Below are 16,209 nucleotides of genomic sequence, written 5' to 3'. Positions count from 1 at the left end.
CCTAATTTAATTATTTATAATTAACTGCTTACCCTTAAAAATTATCTCTACGTATTAAAGTGAGTTATTGCCATTTATTAATACTCACTGTGATCACAAGATAAAATGTAAAAATGTAAAAACTCAAGTTAAACATATTCTATGCACCTACTGAGACTTAGCAAAACAGACTTAGTAGACTTGAGACTTAGCAAATAATACAAAACAACTTATCACCTCTGGTGCTTTAATGGCGTATTGGAGCTTTACAATCCCCTGGAACTGTATGCAAAGCTACAACACTTAACTGCATCAAACAGAGCCTAACTTTCAACACTTGCCAATCTTGCCTACATCAGGCCTTTCAGGTTTGTTCTAATCAGCAGGTCTCTCTCTAGACAAGCAGCAGCCCTGGCAACATTCAGTCTTTTGTTATGAATCATGCTGATTATGATCTTACTTCTTATTTTAACCTATGCAATTTGACATTAAATCTACCTGCTTATTTACTAAACCTCTAGACTGACCAAGTATCTGACGAAAAAAGAAATAAAAAAAATCAACATAAAGCTAACTTTTAGTAAAATGTAAATGTCAGTTATCTTCTTTCAAATATGACCAACTATTATAAGTGTAAAATATTTAATGCTACTTGATAAATTGTATAAAGTTTATTTTATTCTCAACCTTATTAACAATTATGGTAATTAATTCATGTTTAGTAATAATGCATACTACTTAGGGATCTATTTTATTTTTAGAATGGTATTACAAGTATGTATTTAAGATAAGAAAATATAAATCAAAATTCTAACTAATTTTCCATAATATCTTAGCTCTATTTTAATTGGGATATCTCTGCTTGCTATCCCAAAAATAGCATTTGCAAATAGCAAACCTCTCTAAATTGCATCATTTCAAAATTAATAGTCATCATATGACTCTTACATAAAGTTCATGATGCAGATAACTTACATAAGCCTTCACTCAATAATAATTTTAGAGAATCAGTAATTACCCAATCACAGTGCTTCGGAATTAAAACTAACTCATTTGGAAACCATAACATTTGTTTTCTGTTCCAGGCTTTCATTTTGAATGCATCACATTTTTACTCTTACTCAGGGTTGCCACGCTACCTGGAAAACCGGGAAAAGTCAGGGAATTCGAAAATTGACCAAAATATTCAGGGAAAAGTCAGGGAATTTAAGTATTTTTGTCAAAATCTGGAAAAGTCAGGGAAGTTCATACGATGATCCCGCCAAAAAAAAGCGATTTTTGCGCCGACGTCGGAAGAGATAACTTTTTTGGCGAATTGCCTATCACGTGAGTGTCTGCTGGCATAGAGCCAATTTTCGCAGCTCCAATTTGATTGCCTTTTAGAAAGGCAAAGCAAGTTTCCCGCAACTTTAGGTTTCCAGTATTCTCGAGAATCGCATGTGCAGTGCATGAACTAAAGAAAGTACCTGTTCTCGTATAAAACAAAATGGGTTTAATCTTAGTATACGGTACCATGGAGGTTAGAATCAAAGAATATGCATTGTAAAGAAGGAAAACCTCTCTGCAACAGACGTGGCTCCGTTCCATCATAAAGGGAAACAGCTGTTCATGCGTGATATATCTGCCGCCAAAGCTGGAAACCGGTGTCGAAGTTCGAAGGTCACGTTATCAAGAGTTCATTAAATGAATATCCTTTAAAATTTCTTTAACCACTTGCGCTAAAAAGACGTGCCACGCACGTTGAGATGTTTTTGTTTCAAACTGCGAGCGACGTGAACACCACGTCGATAAGCATTTATCGCAAAAATGAAAATAACATGGTGCACACGTCGCCTAACAACGAGATTGTTTATTTCTCGAGTTACAGCTCTGGATTGCACTCGCAAATGCGGAGCGGCGTAAATGAGACACTTGCTATATTGTAGCGCACGGCACCGCAACCGTGAAGTTTAGTCTTAGCGCAAGTAGTTAAACTCTAAGTTAAAAGAAAATATTTTTTGACGCAAGTAAATTAATTCATAGGTTAGTAATTTTCAGGGGGGAGGGGGAAACTACGCTTGGATTTTTCGGAATAATTTAAAAACGGATTTTCGTAGCTTTCTTTTTGTCAAAGAACGTTACTTCTTAACACGTTTCTCAATTTCCGGTACGCATCGCGGAGAGGGAAATTCTGGCCGCCAGGTTCCGTCGCCAAATCCCTTGGCAAATTTTCCCTCCGCATTCTAGCGGCGTAATAGCATTTTACTTGTATGGAAAATTTTCTTCTTTACATAGACCAAAGAATTAGAGATTCTTTGCATAGACGTTTTTTGGTTAAAATAATCTCCATGTATGGATTTGGCGACATGATGATGCGCAGTAAACGGGTCATTTTGGTCTTGGCGACAGTTTTCAAAATCGTGCCAAAGCCTTACCGTATACTAGAATTTTACCGCAAAATCTTTTTAAACTTTTCTTTTTAATAAATACCTTGCCATTTTGCAGTAAAATAAAAAATAGTAATCTGTCATCTAGGCTAACCATGTAATATATCTATATTCGCTAAAATATCGTTGATTATTCTAATTCAATTTTTAAGTAATTATCTTTATTTTTATGTTATTCGTATAATTTAATGATGCTTCTTCCCTCTAAATTTATTAATTATTAGTAAATAATATTTCTAAATTTCAGGAATTTTCTCTGGCATAATCTTGAAATTAATTCTAGCAGTATGATGACATACCATCACGAAATTTAATGCACATATTTTTTTCTTATGTATGCTGCGAACTAAATTATAAAATACCTCAATTTATTAAAATAGATTTCTTTCTTTCGTTTAGCTGCAGAATGTCTGCAAAAAAAGCCTTATTTTATTCCAGATTGGGAAGATTCTAATCTCAATCTTCAATGGAGAAAACAACAACTATTATAATTATATTTGTGTTTTCAAGTGTTAAGGTGCTTTTTAAGAACATACCTCACACAAATTAAATTTACCTAAAATCTAACCTAACTATTTAGCATTGCATTGTGATTTATAAGGACCGGATTAGCCTCGTGTTGAACTGGTGATGATCATGAGTAATAATTAAATAAAACATACATTTATTATCCAATGTATATATCTTAAATTTTATTAAGTTTCTTAAGTGGAAAAGTAAACAAAATTATCAAACAAAGTATACCAAGAATAATTAAGAATAAATGTCCTCTGGGATTTATTGAATAATTAAGTGAATTTGCTACACAATACAAGTAATACCATAATTTACCTCTTAGCGTAGCCAACGTACATTACGCGGATAGACTGGAATTTTCTTGAAACGCACCTGGAAAACCTGGAAAAGTCAGGGAATTTCATTCTCCTGTTTGAGTGGCAACCCTGCTTACTTCTGTCCTGCAAACTTGTTAATGCTTACTACTTCAATTGTATTTAAAATTCTATCAATGCTAGAGTAGTTTTTACAAGAACAAGTGCTTACTGTGGCAATTTGTCTTAGCTTATGAAAATGTTTGTCAAAAAATAAATAAATAAAAAGGAATATTTAAATCGGTCATGGCTGTGAGCTTCTTTACGAATTTACTATGCCACCCAACTTTTCATCTAAAATATTTCATATTTATAATTCTATGTGTGTGTTTGTATTAAATAACATCTGATATAAGTGTTTTTTTACTGATTAATGATTTTATTTATTTATTTATTCTTCTAGGAATAAATGATCTGGATTCTTGGGATCCTTTGTCTGAAGAATATAATGACATAGAAAATAGTTATGGTGTCGATATGGATGATCTGGAAGTAGCTATATCAGGACAAAGTAAATTATATTGCTATTTTATTTACCATTTTTCTAAATTTAATAATAAAATTATAAATTCTATTCTAATATACTATATGGATTTAATTCCATTATAACTACCTTTCTCCCCATCCTCAAAGGAAAGAAAAGAATTTATATTTCCAATATCTTTACTTGAATTTAGTGAAATATTTAATATTAGACAGAACACTCTTCAATTATTCTTCCTAAAATGCTTAAAAAAGAATAGAATCCATACTATTCTTTGCACCCTTAATATTTTTCTTGCAATAATCTCGTATTTAAGAGTTTTGTCACTTGATAAAGAGTCTTCCTTTTCTGTTATTGATAAGGTATTTAATTATTTTAGGGCTATGATCGTGTGTTTATAATCAGTTATTGGCTGACTAGTGTTTTTGGCAGAAACATACGGTGAATGGAATTCAGCTGTATATATTTATCTGACATATACGGTGAAAATCAGCTGAAATAATGATATAAATCAGCTGAAAGCACATTCAGATCCTAATTAACAGATTTCACATTATCTGCACCTTGTCAACACCATCTTGAAGAATAAGGCCTGAGCATGAGCAGCTGACTGGTTAGTAACACCACGAACAGAAGACCGATGCGAAGCAGTAGTATGCTTCTTCCACAGTAATTCAGCAATTAATATGTAATTTTCACATTTTTACCATACTTTCGCTCTCTAAATTCAGATTCTGTTTAGCATTCAGAGTCTAATTTTAAATTAAAATTTTTTATGTATGGAAAGTTGTTCAGAAATTAAGAGCAAATAAAAATAAAATACTGTGTGTAAATTTTTTCTTTTTCAGAAATCCCCAGACACTTGTTTCTCAAGTGTGAGTTATTAAAATAAAATATAAAAATAAATGCTAAATAATAATAAATTAAGGATAACTATGTATGTAATTTAAATAGTCGTAAATGATGACAAATATGCCACAAAAATTAATGAGCAAATAAACAGAAAATGAGAAAATTACTGATATTCAGACATGATACTACAAAAAACTAGGATGAAATAACAGTAAATTCCTTGAACAGCATTTAATTTTTCTTATGTATCTTTCATTCAAATAATCTAATGTATCCCATCATATCATCCAAAATATCATCCATTTCATTCATATCTTCCAAAGTATCCTTCATTCATATACTTTTGGCAAAATAGGGAAAAGGATTTTATTGCAAAAACTTAAAATCAAACACTAAATTTTTTTAATTTAGTAAATGCAAAGAGGCCTGAACAGTAAGTATATTAAAAGGTTTATTCTAAATGTGGATTTTTAACTGATTATGTTTTAAGGAATCTTTCTAGGATTTAATGAAACTATCAACAACATATTTGATCAACTACAACATATTTGATGACAATATATGCCGGAAAGGACATTGTTCATTTATATATATTTTGATGACTCGATTAAAATACATTATTGGAATGGACATAAAGTTTAATTTCTTTTCATGCATTTGTTGAATAAAAGTTTCATTTCCTTTCATGTATAGCCTCTTTATTTGTGCAAATTTTTATTTCCTTTTCTTAACTTCTGATAATTTTTTACTTGACCTAATGATTATTTAAAAAAATGTAATTAATTTTTCTTTTGGTTATTACTGACAAAAATTGTTTACAGTTTGTTGTCGTGTCCATATTACATGGAACGATAGTTGCCAGAGCCTACTCCAAAGAGAGGTTGGACTTCTATTTTTCCACCCCCAATTTTGAGGGAGAGTATCCCAGGGGTGATTCAGAGGTCCCCCACTCCTCTCCTCTCCCACTAATCCACACAAGAGGACTTTCGGTTCACCACATATTTTGAGTACTGCGATGCCGCACCAACACTATACATTTAGAAACGTCCGTGTCTTCTCCGGGCCCTTTGTTACCGAAGTAGGCTTCCCTAACCATAACCACTATACCGTCTGGGCGACTGTTTACAGTAGTTTATGACATGCATTTATATTTAGTTCATTAATATTTAATTACTTATTTAATTTAATACAAAAAATTACTTACCTTTGATAATAAACTACTGTTCATTATTTTTATAAAGTGTAACAGTGTATCAATTTTTAAGCACTGGAAAAGATGACTTTTTTTTTTTTTTTTTCCCCAAAAGCAAGCACTGCCTTTTAAATTAGAATATCAAGTTTGAAATAAAAAAGGTTAAAAGAGAACAATGGCAAAATAATAAAAATCAATTTTAGTTTCATTTAATAATAAATTGCACAAATTAATATCAATTTAAAATTTAATTTGAATAAACTTTGTTTTGAATTTTATATCATTATGAAATCTGAAATTGTGGACATGTATTTCATAACGTTATACTTTATCCAAAAAAAAAAAAATGTCATCCGTTTAGTCAACAGACTAAGAAAATCTAATATAAATTCTTTCAGTTGTATTCTAGCAAAAAATTAAAGATCAGATTTTATTAATCATCTAGTAATAAAAAGCAGTAAAGAGAGAAAATTAAAAATCAAATTTATTTGTCAATTTTCATTTCTTAACCTTTACAATGCAATTGAAAACAAAGAAATCTTTGAGTCTGCCTGGAATAATATTCAAGATTTAAGTTTAAAATTTTACTGTGTGAATTTTTTCTAAATCATAAATATTAAGGGAAGCAAACAGGAAAAATGCAAGAGCTAAGTAAATTAACAAGCAAAATAGGGAAGAATGAGTGGAATCACGAGCAACTGGCCTCTGTGATGTCACACTTTTGTACTCAGGCCTTGTAACTATCTAGAAAGTACAGAACTTGTCTCTCCTCCCCACAAAAAAAGTCTATTGCAAACAGTTGAAAAATTACTGTTACAAACAACAACATAAAAAAGACAAAATCTAGAATGTTTCAGATTTTAAATTATGTCCAAAGGGACACTTTTTTTTAACGTTTTGTGTGTTACCTTTATTTATTAAATATCATGTTCTTTGCACTTAAACCATGAAATTCAGATAAACAGCAATATCGCAAAATAATTTAAAAAGAGCATATCTTTAGAATTTATTTCCAATACACAGTCTTGTGTGCTGGAGATAAAAATATTTTTCTGTACAAAGTTGCCATTGCTCACTTTGAAATCCTTGAGTTTGTTAGTCAAAAATTCATTAAAATTTTACAAAATCTGAAGGCAGTTATAAAACAAATTTTAAATTTGGGCTTCCAGATGCCCATATTCGCAGTAGCATTACGTCATTCAAAATTTGATGGCTCTAGGTACCCGTGTTTTATCACAGTGCAAGAAATGTACATACATTTATGCAGATTCTTCATTATTTAATTTCCTAAAATATAATACATGGCGATAATATTTGGTGGCAATAGTTTGAAAAGTGAAAGGGACATTCAGAGTGATTTGACGCAAAATTGCAAAACAAAATTTTTTGAACTAAAAATGTTTTTGATGTGCAGAAATACAGGAAAAAAAAAAAAAAAAAATATTGCACAGTATAATGACAGTGATAGCAGAGAATGTCATAGTATTTTATAATATGTTTCTTTAGTTTTTAATGCTATTTATTTCCAGTATACAATTTTTTTTCAACTTTTCAGGGATAAACTATGATTTTCAATTGGCCAAGAATAAACTGAAAAACATTGGCTTTCAAAAGTTATCTGTGGAATAATAAATCAGATATTGTGTTCAGTCATGGGACTTGGGAAGGGCTTTAGTGTTTTTCAGAACCTATTCCAAACTGCAAAGTGTATTACTATCAATATTTCACTTTTATGAATATGAAAGAATCTATTTCCAAATATCTATAGGAATCTTTTTTTTTTTTTTTTTTTTTTTTTTTTTTTTTTTTTTTTTGTAAATCTCATGAAAAAATGTGAAAAGCATTATAAATAAACAGCATGTACATTTTTATATTTTCAAATGTGATATGTAAAATCAGTCTATTTTATTATTTTTTGTTTTGTAGCAATGTTAATCAGCTCTGTGTAGTTCAGAATATAAATTTTCATCTCTCTCTCCTCCCCACCCCATCCATTTGAGTACTTCATAGGTCAAGATTCTTCTTAATCTTTTATTGTGATATGTAAAATCAGTCTATTTTATTATTTTTTGTTTTGTAGTAATGTTAATCAGCTCTTATTATTTTTTGTTTAATCTTTATTATTTTTTGTTTTGTAGCAATGTTAACTAAGTTTGTACATTAATTTTTATGTAGATACTATATGCAGTAAAAATAAGTTTCTTTAATTATTTTAGAATTTAATGATGACAGCTATACATGCAAATATTTTTCTTTACGAGGACATTGTCCACGAGGTAATAACTGCCCATATTTACATGTCCCAGTGGCAGAGACTGGTAAGTTGCTTTCTTATTAGCTAGTAATTACTTGTATTATTAGATAAGATGCATTTGATGCTTTTATTTTCTTCTTGTTACTTGTAGAAGGCAGCATTCATCTAAAATAAAGCATTTTTTCTTTAAATAAATTCATAAACTATATTTCAAAATTTTATTCATATGTGAATTGCCATTGGGTTTTGTCTATCATGTGAATTATTATATAATTCATTAGGAGGATTAGAATTTTTCTGGTGATAATCATAGTTTATTCATGGATTTAGTAATTGTATAAATAAAGTATTGTAGCATGAATAAAGGTTCATAATAGATTAAATACATACAGAATTGATGATAGCTTGATAAAATTTATTTTACCAAAAGAAACACTTCACAGTTCTGGAACTTTCCACAAAAGTACTCGCACAGTTCTTCACAGTACCACAAAGTACAATTGATAATTACATTTCAAACTGCTAGGAACATTAAACATAGCTCAGTGAAAATTGCATCTAATAGGCAAAGCTAACATAGAGATGTCTCAGTACTTCATACTCAACTCTGAGCTAACAACTGAAAGTAGATACTCTCTCTGGTTTTTTTTCCCCTGACTCCCCAGAAATTACTACTACTTCTTGGAATTACTGGAAGGCATATGCGGGCAAGATATAGTAAAGCTATATATATATATATATAGATTAATTACAGATATACAGGGGCTGGACCAAAATGTCACCAGATTGCCGCTAGGAGTAGTGTCTTTTGGAGATTTCTCACAAATTTGGCAAAAAAAATTAGTTGGTAAAAGCATCGTCAGCTTGTTGACATCTCGCTGACCTAGTGAGATAGCCATTTTCTCACTGTTAAAAAGTCTTGCCCTTACAAAGCATCGTTGCTTTAAATTTTTATATTACATTATACAAAAAATACAATAATTTCACTAAAACTATTTATATATGTACAAAATTCATAACATTGCCCCTTTTTCAAGGACTGCATCACCTGGGTAATCACCGTGTCATGCAGTCCTTGACAAGGAACAAAACAATAAACACACACCCAACTCTATAGGAAACTGTATTGACTGCTTCAAATATGTCTTCACTGGTAGTTATTCCTTTTATTGGCTGAAGTGCCAACAATTCCTCTGTGGTGCTGGAATCCGCCATTGTTAGTTGTGCTAGGAGGCAAAAGGTGCTGTTATCCAGAGCAACTGAAAATGCTTTCAGTCTTTAAATATCATCAGTCAGTCAACTTGATAAATGAATATTCCTCATGTCTCTCTCTCTCTCCTTCTCCCCCCCCCCCCGAAACATATTATCTGGTCCATGGACAGAAAGCCATATTTACAGCTAAGGAAAATTATTGCAATACTAAAACAATTTCAGTAAATAGCATAAAACAAATCAATAAATACACTACCGCGCCCAACATAAAACAAATCAATAAATAGACTACAGACACTCAGTGGTATAGACTTGGAGAGTCCTGAGGCGTATACGAGGCACGTCCAGAAAGTAAGTTCCGTTTCAATTTATCTCCGCTGCAGCTCCGCGATCGCAGTTCCGCACATGCGCAGTATACGCTCTGTATCCAGGAGAAGAAACGCGCACCATTTGGAGATCGCTGTCAGTCACGTACGCTTTGTTGTGCTTGTTTACAATGTCGGTGTTGATTGAAAATCCAGCTGCTTGTGACATCAGATCTGTGATTCGTTTTCTGAATGCGAGGAAAGTGAAATTTATCGGCAAATTTGCGATGTTTACGGACCAAAAGCGATGAGTGATTCAATGGTTAGAAGATGGGTCCGAAAGTTCAATGACGGACGTAGTGATGTGCACAATGAAGAACGAAGTGGGCATCCATCTTTGGTTACAGAAGAACTGGTTCACGCGATTGATGACAAGATCCATGAAAACCGAAGGTTTACAATTGGTGCTCTCGCTATGGAATTTTCTCCAAATTTCACGATCACTAATGCATGAAATTGTTACCGAAAAACTGAAATTTCATAAACTTTGCTCACGTTGGGTACCAAAGATTCTTACTGAGCAACACAAAACAAAACGGATGGATAGTGCACTTCAGTTTTTGACCCGTTATGCTGAAAGCGGCGAAGAATTTCTGACACAGATAGTCACAGGAGATGAAACTTGGGTTTCTTACGACACCCCTGAAAGTAAGCGGCAATCAATGGAATGGAGGCACACTTCATCCCCAGCAAAGGTTAAGCTGAAGCAAATCTTGACACCTCGAAAAATGATATGCACAGTGTTCTGGGACTGAAAAGGCATCTTACTCATTGATTTCTTACCGCGTGGTCAAACAATCGGAGCAGATGCTTATTGCGAGACACTTCGGAAATTGCGCAGCGCAATACAGAATAAGTGCCGAGGATTGCTGTCAAAAGGTGTTGTTTTTCTTCACGACAACGCATGACCACACACTGCAAATGTGACGAAAAACCTCCTACAAGGATTTGGCTGGGACGTGTTTGACCATCCTCCGTACAGCCCTGACCTCGCTCCTAGTGACTTTTATCTGTTCTTACATCTTAAGTCTTTTCTTGGCAGTCAACACTTCAACAATGACGACGAGCTGAAAGAAACTGTTTCCAACTGGTTGAAGACACAGGCGGCAAATTTCTATTAAGAAGGTATACAAAAACTTGTGCCACGCTATGACAAATGCCTGCAATATTTCGGCAGTTATGTGGAAAAATTGTTGAATTTTGTGCAATAAATAACTTTTCTGTAGCTGTACACAATTTACTTTTATTACCAAACGGAACTTACTTTCTGGACGTACATTGTATTAATATGATGTTAGTCCCCATTTTGCTTCCGTGACAGCCTGCACATGTCTGGGGAGACTTTCACTCAGTTTTTGATAAATGGCCATTGGAATTGACTTCCAAGCATCCATCACAAGTGAAGTGAGAACTGGTAGTGAGGATGGTTGATTTGGTTAGCTACGTAATCTGCATTCTATTTCAACCCAAAGGTTTTCTTCTATGGTATTTAGATCAGGGCTGTCAGAAGGCCAGTCCTGTTTTTGAACACCCGTTTTATCAAATGATGACTGCACAAGTCTTAATGTGTGAATGGAACAGTTATCCTGCTGGAAAAGAAATGGGCCTTCTCTGAAATAATGCTGTAGAGTTGAGACAGCAGCATTGTCCAGAATATCCTCATACATCTGAGAATTCATGTTTCTAACTGCACTGTGATGTGAAACCATGAAAAACACCACATCACCAAACTTTACAGTCTGCACAATGCAGTCATAGAAGCACTCACTGGTCATCCGCCAAACCCAGATGCGTCCTCTATATTGCCGCCATCACTAAACTCCTAAACTCCTTTGACTTAACACATTGTCTCACATATGCTTAGTGACCTGACAAACCACTGCTAACACTTTTATAGCTTTCAGTTACACATCAAATTACATCACCTGACAGATGTATTTCTTTAGGGGAGCTGTCCAATAACATTTGGCCGGATAATGTAAATCCATAAATTTACAAATTTAGAAACAGATAGGATCATGGTCTTAGTATACTATTCGCATTATATGCATTTTGAGAGACTATGTATTATGGTCATAGTAAGGGGCTAACCTGTCATAACGAATGACTTTAGGTTTAGAATTAGATGACTTGTGAATTAAAACTATGACATTGTTCAGCCTATTTAGGACTGTGTAAGGATCATTTCAAGGTGTCTGTAGTTGAGAAGAAAGTCCTTTCCATCAAACGGGATTCCATAACCACACTTTCACCTTTATTGAATAGATATTCTGTAGCTTTTGTGATGTATCGGATCTTCATCTTCTACATTGCCAAATCGACTCACTTTCATGCAGAATTGTGTATCACTTCAAACCATGCCTGGAGATCTTGGATGTACTCCTCTAGCATTGAAGGTGCATCTGGAGGGCGACCAAATAAGAGATCACTAGGCAGGTAAAGGTCATGACTGAAGAGCATCTTGAATGGGTAATAGACAGTAGTCTCGATAACAACACTGTGATTGGCCAGTAAAAACAGAGATAACTTTTTGTCTCAGCCCTGTTGGTTTCTGGAAACCACCAGCGAAAGTTTATTAAAGATGGCTCAATTAAACCTTTCTATCATGTCGTCTGACTAGGGATGCAAAGGTGGTATTTTGGTTTTGTCGATGCCAAGTAGCTTACAGACTTCATTAATTACTGATGAGGTAAAATTCCTTTCCTGATCGAAATGTAACTGAAGAGGCACTCTGAACCTGGAAATCCAGTGTTGTATCATTACATCTGCTACCATAACAGCCGCTTGATAGGTATAGAATATGCTTCAGGACACTTTGTGAAGTAATCTATGACAACAGAGAATGTATTTATTGCTACCAGTAGTTTGAGGTAGAAGTCCCTGGATGTCAAAGGAAATGCGTTCAAAAAGTACTCCTACACTGTAACACTGCATCTTCCCTCGGCTGCATTTCTTTTGTTCTTTCTAACCCACTCAACTTTGAAAGATTGGCACTGCTTTTGCATGTCAACCATTGCATTATTGCAATAGAAGCACTCTCGAACTCTGTGCAGTGACTTCGTTATTCAGAAGTGGCCTCCTATAGGGCTGCTGTGTAGTTCTTTAAGAACGTCCATTATCTTGGAAGCATGAGCTGCCACTGTAAAGCTTTCCCATTATCGAATACGAACTTTCAGTACAATACGGTGTTTCGAATATGGAGTGAATTCCAGGAAGCCCAGTATTGTTTTGTTGTAGGTTTGTAGATCGAAATGTCCTACCAGTTTGTTTTTCCATTTAAAGTTCCATTAAATTAGTTATGGGTTCAATCTTGCCATCCGCCAACTGTTCTTTCCTGATTTCTTCATCACTCCATGGGCCTGGGTCAGACGAGGTTGAATTCTTAACTTGACATACGACAAGATTAAGCTGCTTATATTTCGCTTTGACCCAGGAACATTATTGGCAGCTTTCTGTGCAGGTTGTGGAATTTCCACATGATGATCACTTCCAATAACGGTTCCTTTTGTCCATAAAAACTTTCGCTTGCTCTCTGTCAGCTTGTTAAGGGGTCTTGTGATGTAAGAAAAGTTCTTTAGAAGTCTCCTGTAGTAGGTATGGAGCCCCAAGGAATTTCTCAGCTGATGAACATTTTCGGAGCATCTCTAGTCTTTGACTGCTGACACTTTCTTTAGATCTGTACACATGACTTCCACATGGATGACAGGTCTGTGTTAAGTCCCTTCCTGTCTGAACAGTTGAGATTTGCTGGGGCTTAATTTTAGATTGGCTTCTTTCAATTGCTGAGGCACCTTTGTATTATTTTCTAAATGTTCTTCATAGCTCTTCCCGGTGATGATGATGTCATCAAGGTATATCAGACAGGCTTCGTAGGAAAGACCTCTCAACATGGTCTGCACGAGGCATTCAAATATTGGTGCATTACATAATCCAAACAGTATCACCTTAAACTGCCAAAGTCCTTGTCCTGTAATAAATGCCATCTTTTCTTGGTCTTCAGGATGTATCTCTACCTGTCAATATCTACTTTTTAAATCAAGTGTTAAAAACTACTTGCTTTCAGAAAGAGTGGCCAAAAAAAATGTCGTCAATTCTATGAAGAGGATATCTGTCTTTCTTCGTAATGTCATTCAACCGGTGATAGTCAACACAAAATCTAGTTGAATCATCCTTGCTGAAGGCTCAACAATGCCACTTTCTTGCATATCCTTTAGAAGTTTTCTTACTTCTTCCTGTTTAGCAACTGGTAGATGTCTTGGATGTTACTTGATTGATGGATGATCCACTGTATTAAATCTGTGTTGTGTGAAACTGGCTTGACTTATGTCATAAGAAGAATAGGAGAAGCATCGTGAAATTCTTGAATTACATAGTCGGCAGCTCTTCTCTCTTCATTGTTTAGTTGAGCATTATGCAATAACTCCGATATTAGAGTCTCTGAAGACACATATTTTGGTGGACACATGTCACTGAAGTACATGCTGCAGCTACTTTGCCTTTCCTAATGATTTTGACTTTACCACTGACATTGGCAATCTCACCAAGATAATGGTCCTCGATAGGTCGACGAGTACCGAGGCTACTAGTGCTCGTTTTGAGTTGTTACAACTCTTGGAATATTTCATGATGCCATACCAGAAATTTCTATTTTCAGCTATGAATCCAGGAAGTATGAATTCTGTTCTTGCTGGTACTGTGATATCGTCTTGAGCTATGATATGGTGGACAGATTTAACTCCTTCATCTTTAATTCCAAACCAGGTTATGGCCTCATAGGCAGAATACAGTTTCGTTATTCCTAGTTCAAGGAAGAATTATATTTCTTCAGAATATCTGTTACATATGCCATGTAATAGTAGGCAATGCTCACAAATGTCATGTTAATGTTTAACTTTCCATCAAGTTTTGATTTTATCACTGGATATAGTCTGGAGGGTAATGCAGGGTGGTGTCCAGATAAGTTTACCTTCCAACTGTTGAGCTTAATCTTTCCGAATAATGGTAACATGTTCTTCAGTTCCTTCTAATCTGGCCTTCACCACCACAGTTCCAGCACTTAAGGGTGATTTGTTACCACTCCTATTTCATGTCAAGGCTTTGACTTGTTTGGTTAAATCTACTAGACAAGCAGTCATTTGCTCCTCTGGTTCCTGGATATGAGCAGCTCTGATTGGGTCTGCTGGGGTAGCTTGCTGGGCTGCCTCAAATTTCATGTCATATACTAAAGCACCTTTTAGATTGTTGAGATCTGCTATTCATAGCATTTTTTCTATCTCATTATCCCAGATGCAATCGATGAAGTACAGAAGGAGAAGTATTTCCATTGTTTCTGTTGGTCAGTTAAAAGAAATGAGATGAGACAGCATTTGAACATCCATGGGCTTCATTTGATAAGATCAAGATTTTAAAGCCTGCTATATTCTTTTAAACACTTCTCTCCAAAGTGCAGCTCCAATGAACCAGATAGATCATTGAAGGGTGTACCTAAGCATGTTACCACACCTTACCATAGACTGTAGTTTTTGGGAAATACGAGGGCAATCCCCAAAAAAAAAGGTCTTCTATTTTTTGGGGACGTAGAGAAAGTTTTAATACTGTTGTTGGCAACACTGTTGTGAGTGGTGCCTTCTCCGCTACCACATAAGCACGCAGGTGCTTCGCTCGGATGCTCAGTCTTGGCTTGGCAGCCATTCGAAATGGAGCTCCCGATAAATTTACCACCAAGTGCGAAGTGCGCGCAGTTATTCAATTTTTGAATGCAAAAACCATTAAACCGGTTGAAATTCACCGCCTATTGACAGAAGTGTATGGACAGTCGTGCATGGATGTCAAAAACGTTCGCAAGTGGTGTAGAGAGTTTACAGCCGGTCGGTCGTACTGAAATTCATGACGAAGAAAGGAGCGGGAGGCCGTCAATTGCCAACAAGTCAAAAGTTGAGGAACTCAACTTTCGCGATTGTTGAGTTCGTATTCGTTAGACTTTTGCGATTGTTGAGTTCGTAAAATGCGTAAAGATCGGAGGATCATCTGGATGCTCCTGAAGCTCCTCAACGCTTCCTGAAGGGCATGGCGGCAAGCTGGTATGACATGGGCATTGTAAAACTGCCACAGCGTCTACAAAAATGCATCGACCAAAATGGTGATTATGTTGAAAAATAAAGCATTCTGCAATTTTAAAGTGATGTAGCAATTATAGAAAATAAACGGTTCTTTGTATATCTAAAAATCTAGGAGACCTTTTTTGGGGGGATTGCCCTCGTATTTGAAGGATATCCGCTGCATCTGCTGTGACTGAAGTGGCTAAATAGCACTTCAAAATCCAGTCCATTTGCATTTGCCATTACGGAGAACTGTGTCTTTTATTTAGATTTTCAATTTAATTAAAATGGGGAAATATTTATCTTTTATTTTTCTTATAGCTTATATTCTGCCATTTTTTCTGCAGGGTATATGAAATACACCTATGCTCATATAATATTAGTCTGCTGCTAAATGTGTTTTTTACAATTTTCAAATTCTACTTTTTATTAAAGTTAATCAAAATTTGTTTAAAATTTTATTTTGTTTATTTGAAGT

The 16,209-nt window shown here is 34.6% G+C and overlaps 1 protein-coding gene across 1 annotated transcript in view; it reads left to right on the top strand.

Annotated features, from left to right (window-relative positions):
• The window catches only part of LOC118193552 (uncharacterized), a 141,642-nt gene that overhangs the window by 87,236 nt on the left and 38,197 nt on the right, over window positions 1-16,209 (top strand). The window contains exons 11-12 of the mRNA XM_085824845.1: window positions 3,678-3,785; window positions 8,019-8,120. Of these exons, the coding sequence (XP_085680971.1) occupies window positions 3,678-3,785; window positions 8,019-8,120 (210 nt within the window). The remainder of the gene's footprint in view (window positions 1-3,677; window positions 3,786-8,018; window positions 8,121-16,209) is intronic.

The sequence above is a fragment of the Stegodyphus dumicola genome, chromosome 10 (assembly GCF_044657685.1).
Source record: "Stegodyphus dumicola isolate Sdum_Otavi_A_Nest chromosome 10, ASM4465768v1".
Lineage (NCBI taxonomy): Eukaryota > Metazoa > Arthropoda > Arachnida > Araneae > Eresidae > Stegodyphus > Stegodyphus dumicola.
This window is presented reverse-complemented; position numbering and strand designations above follow the sequence as displayed.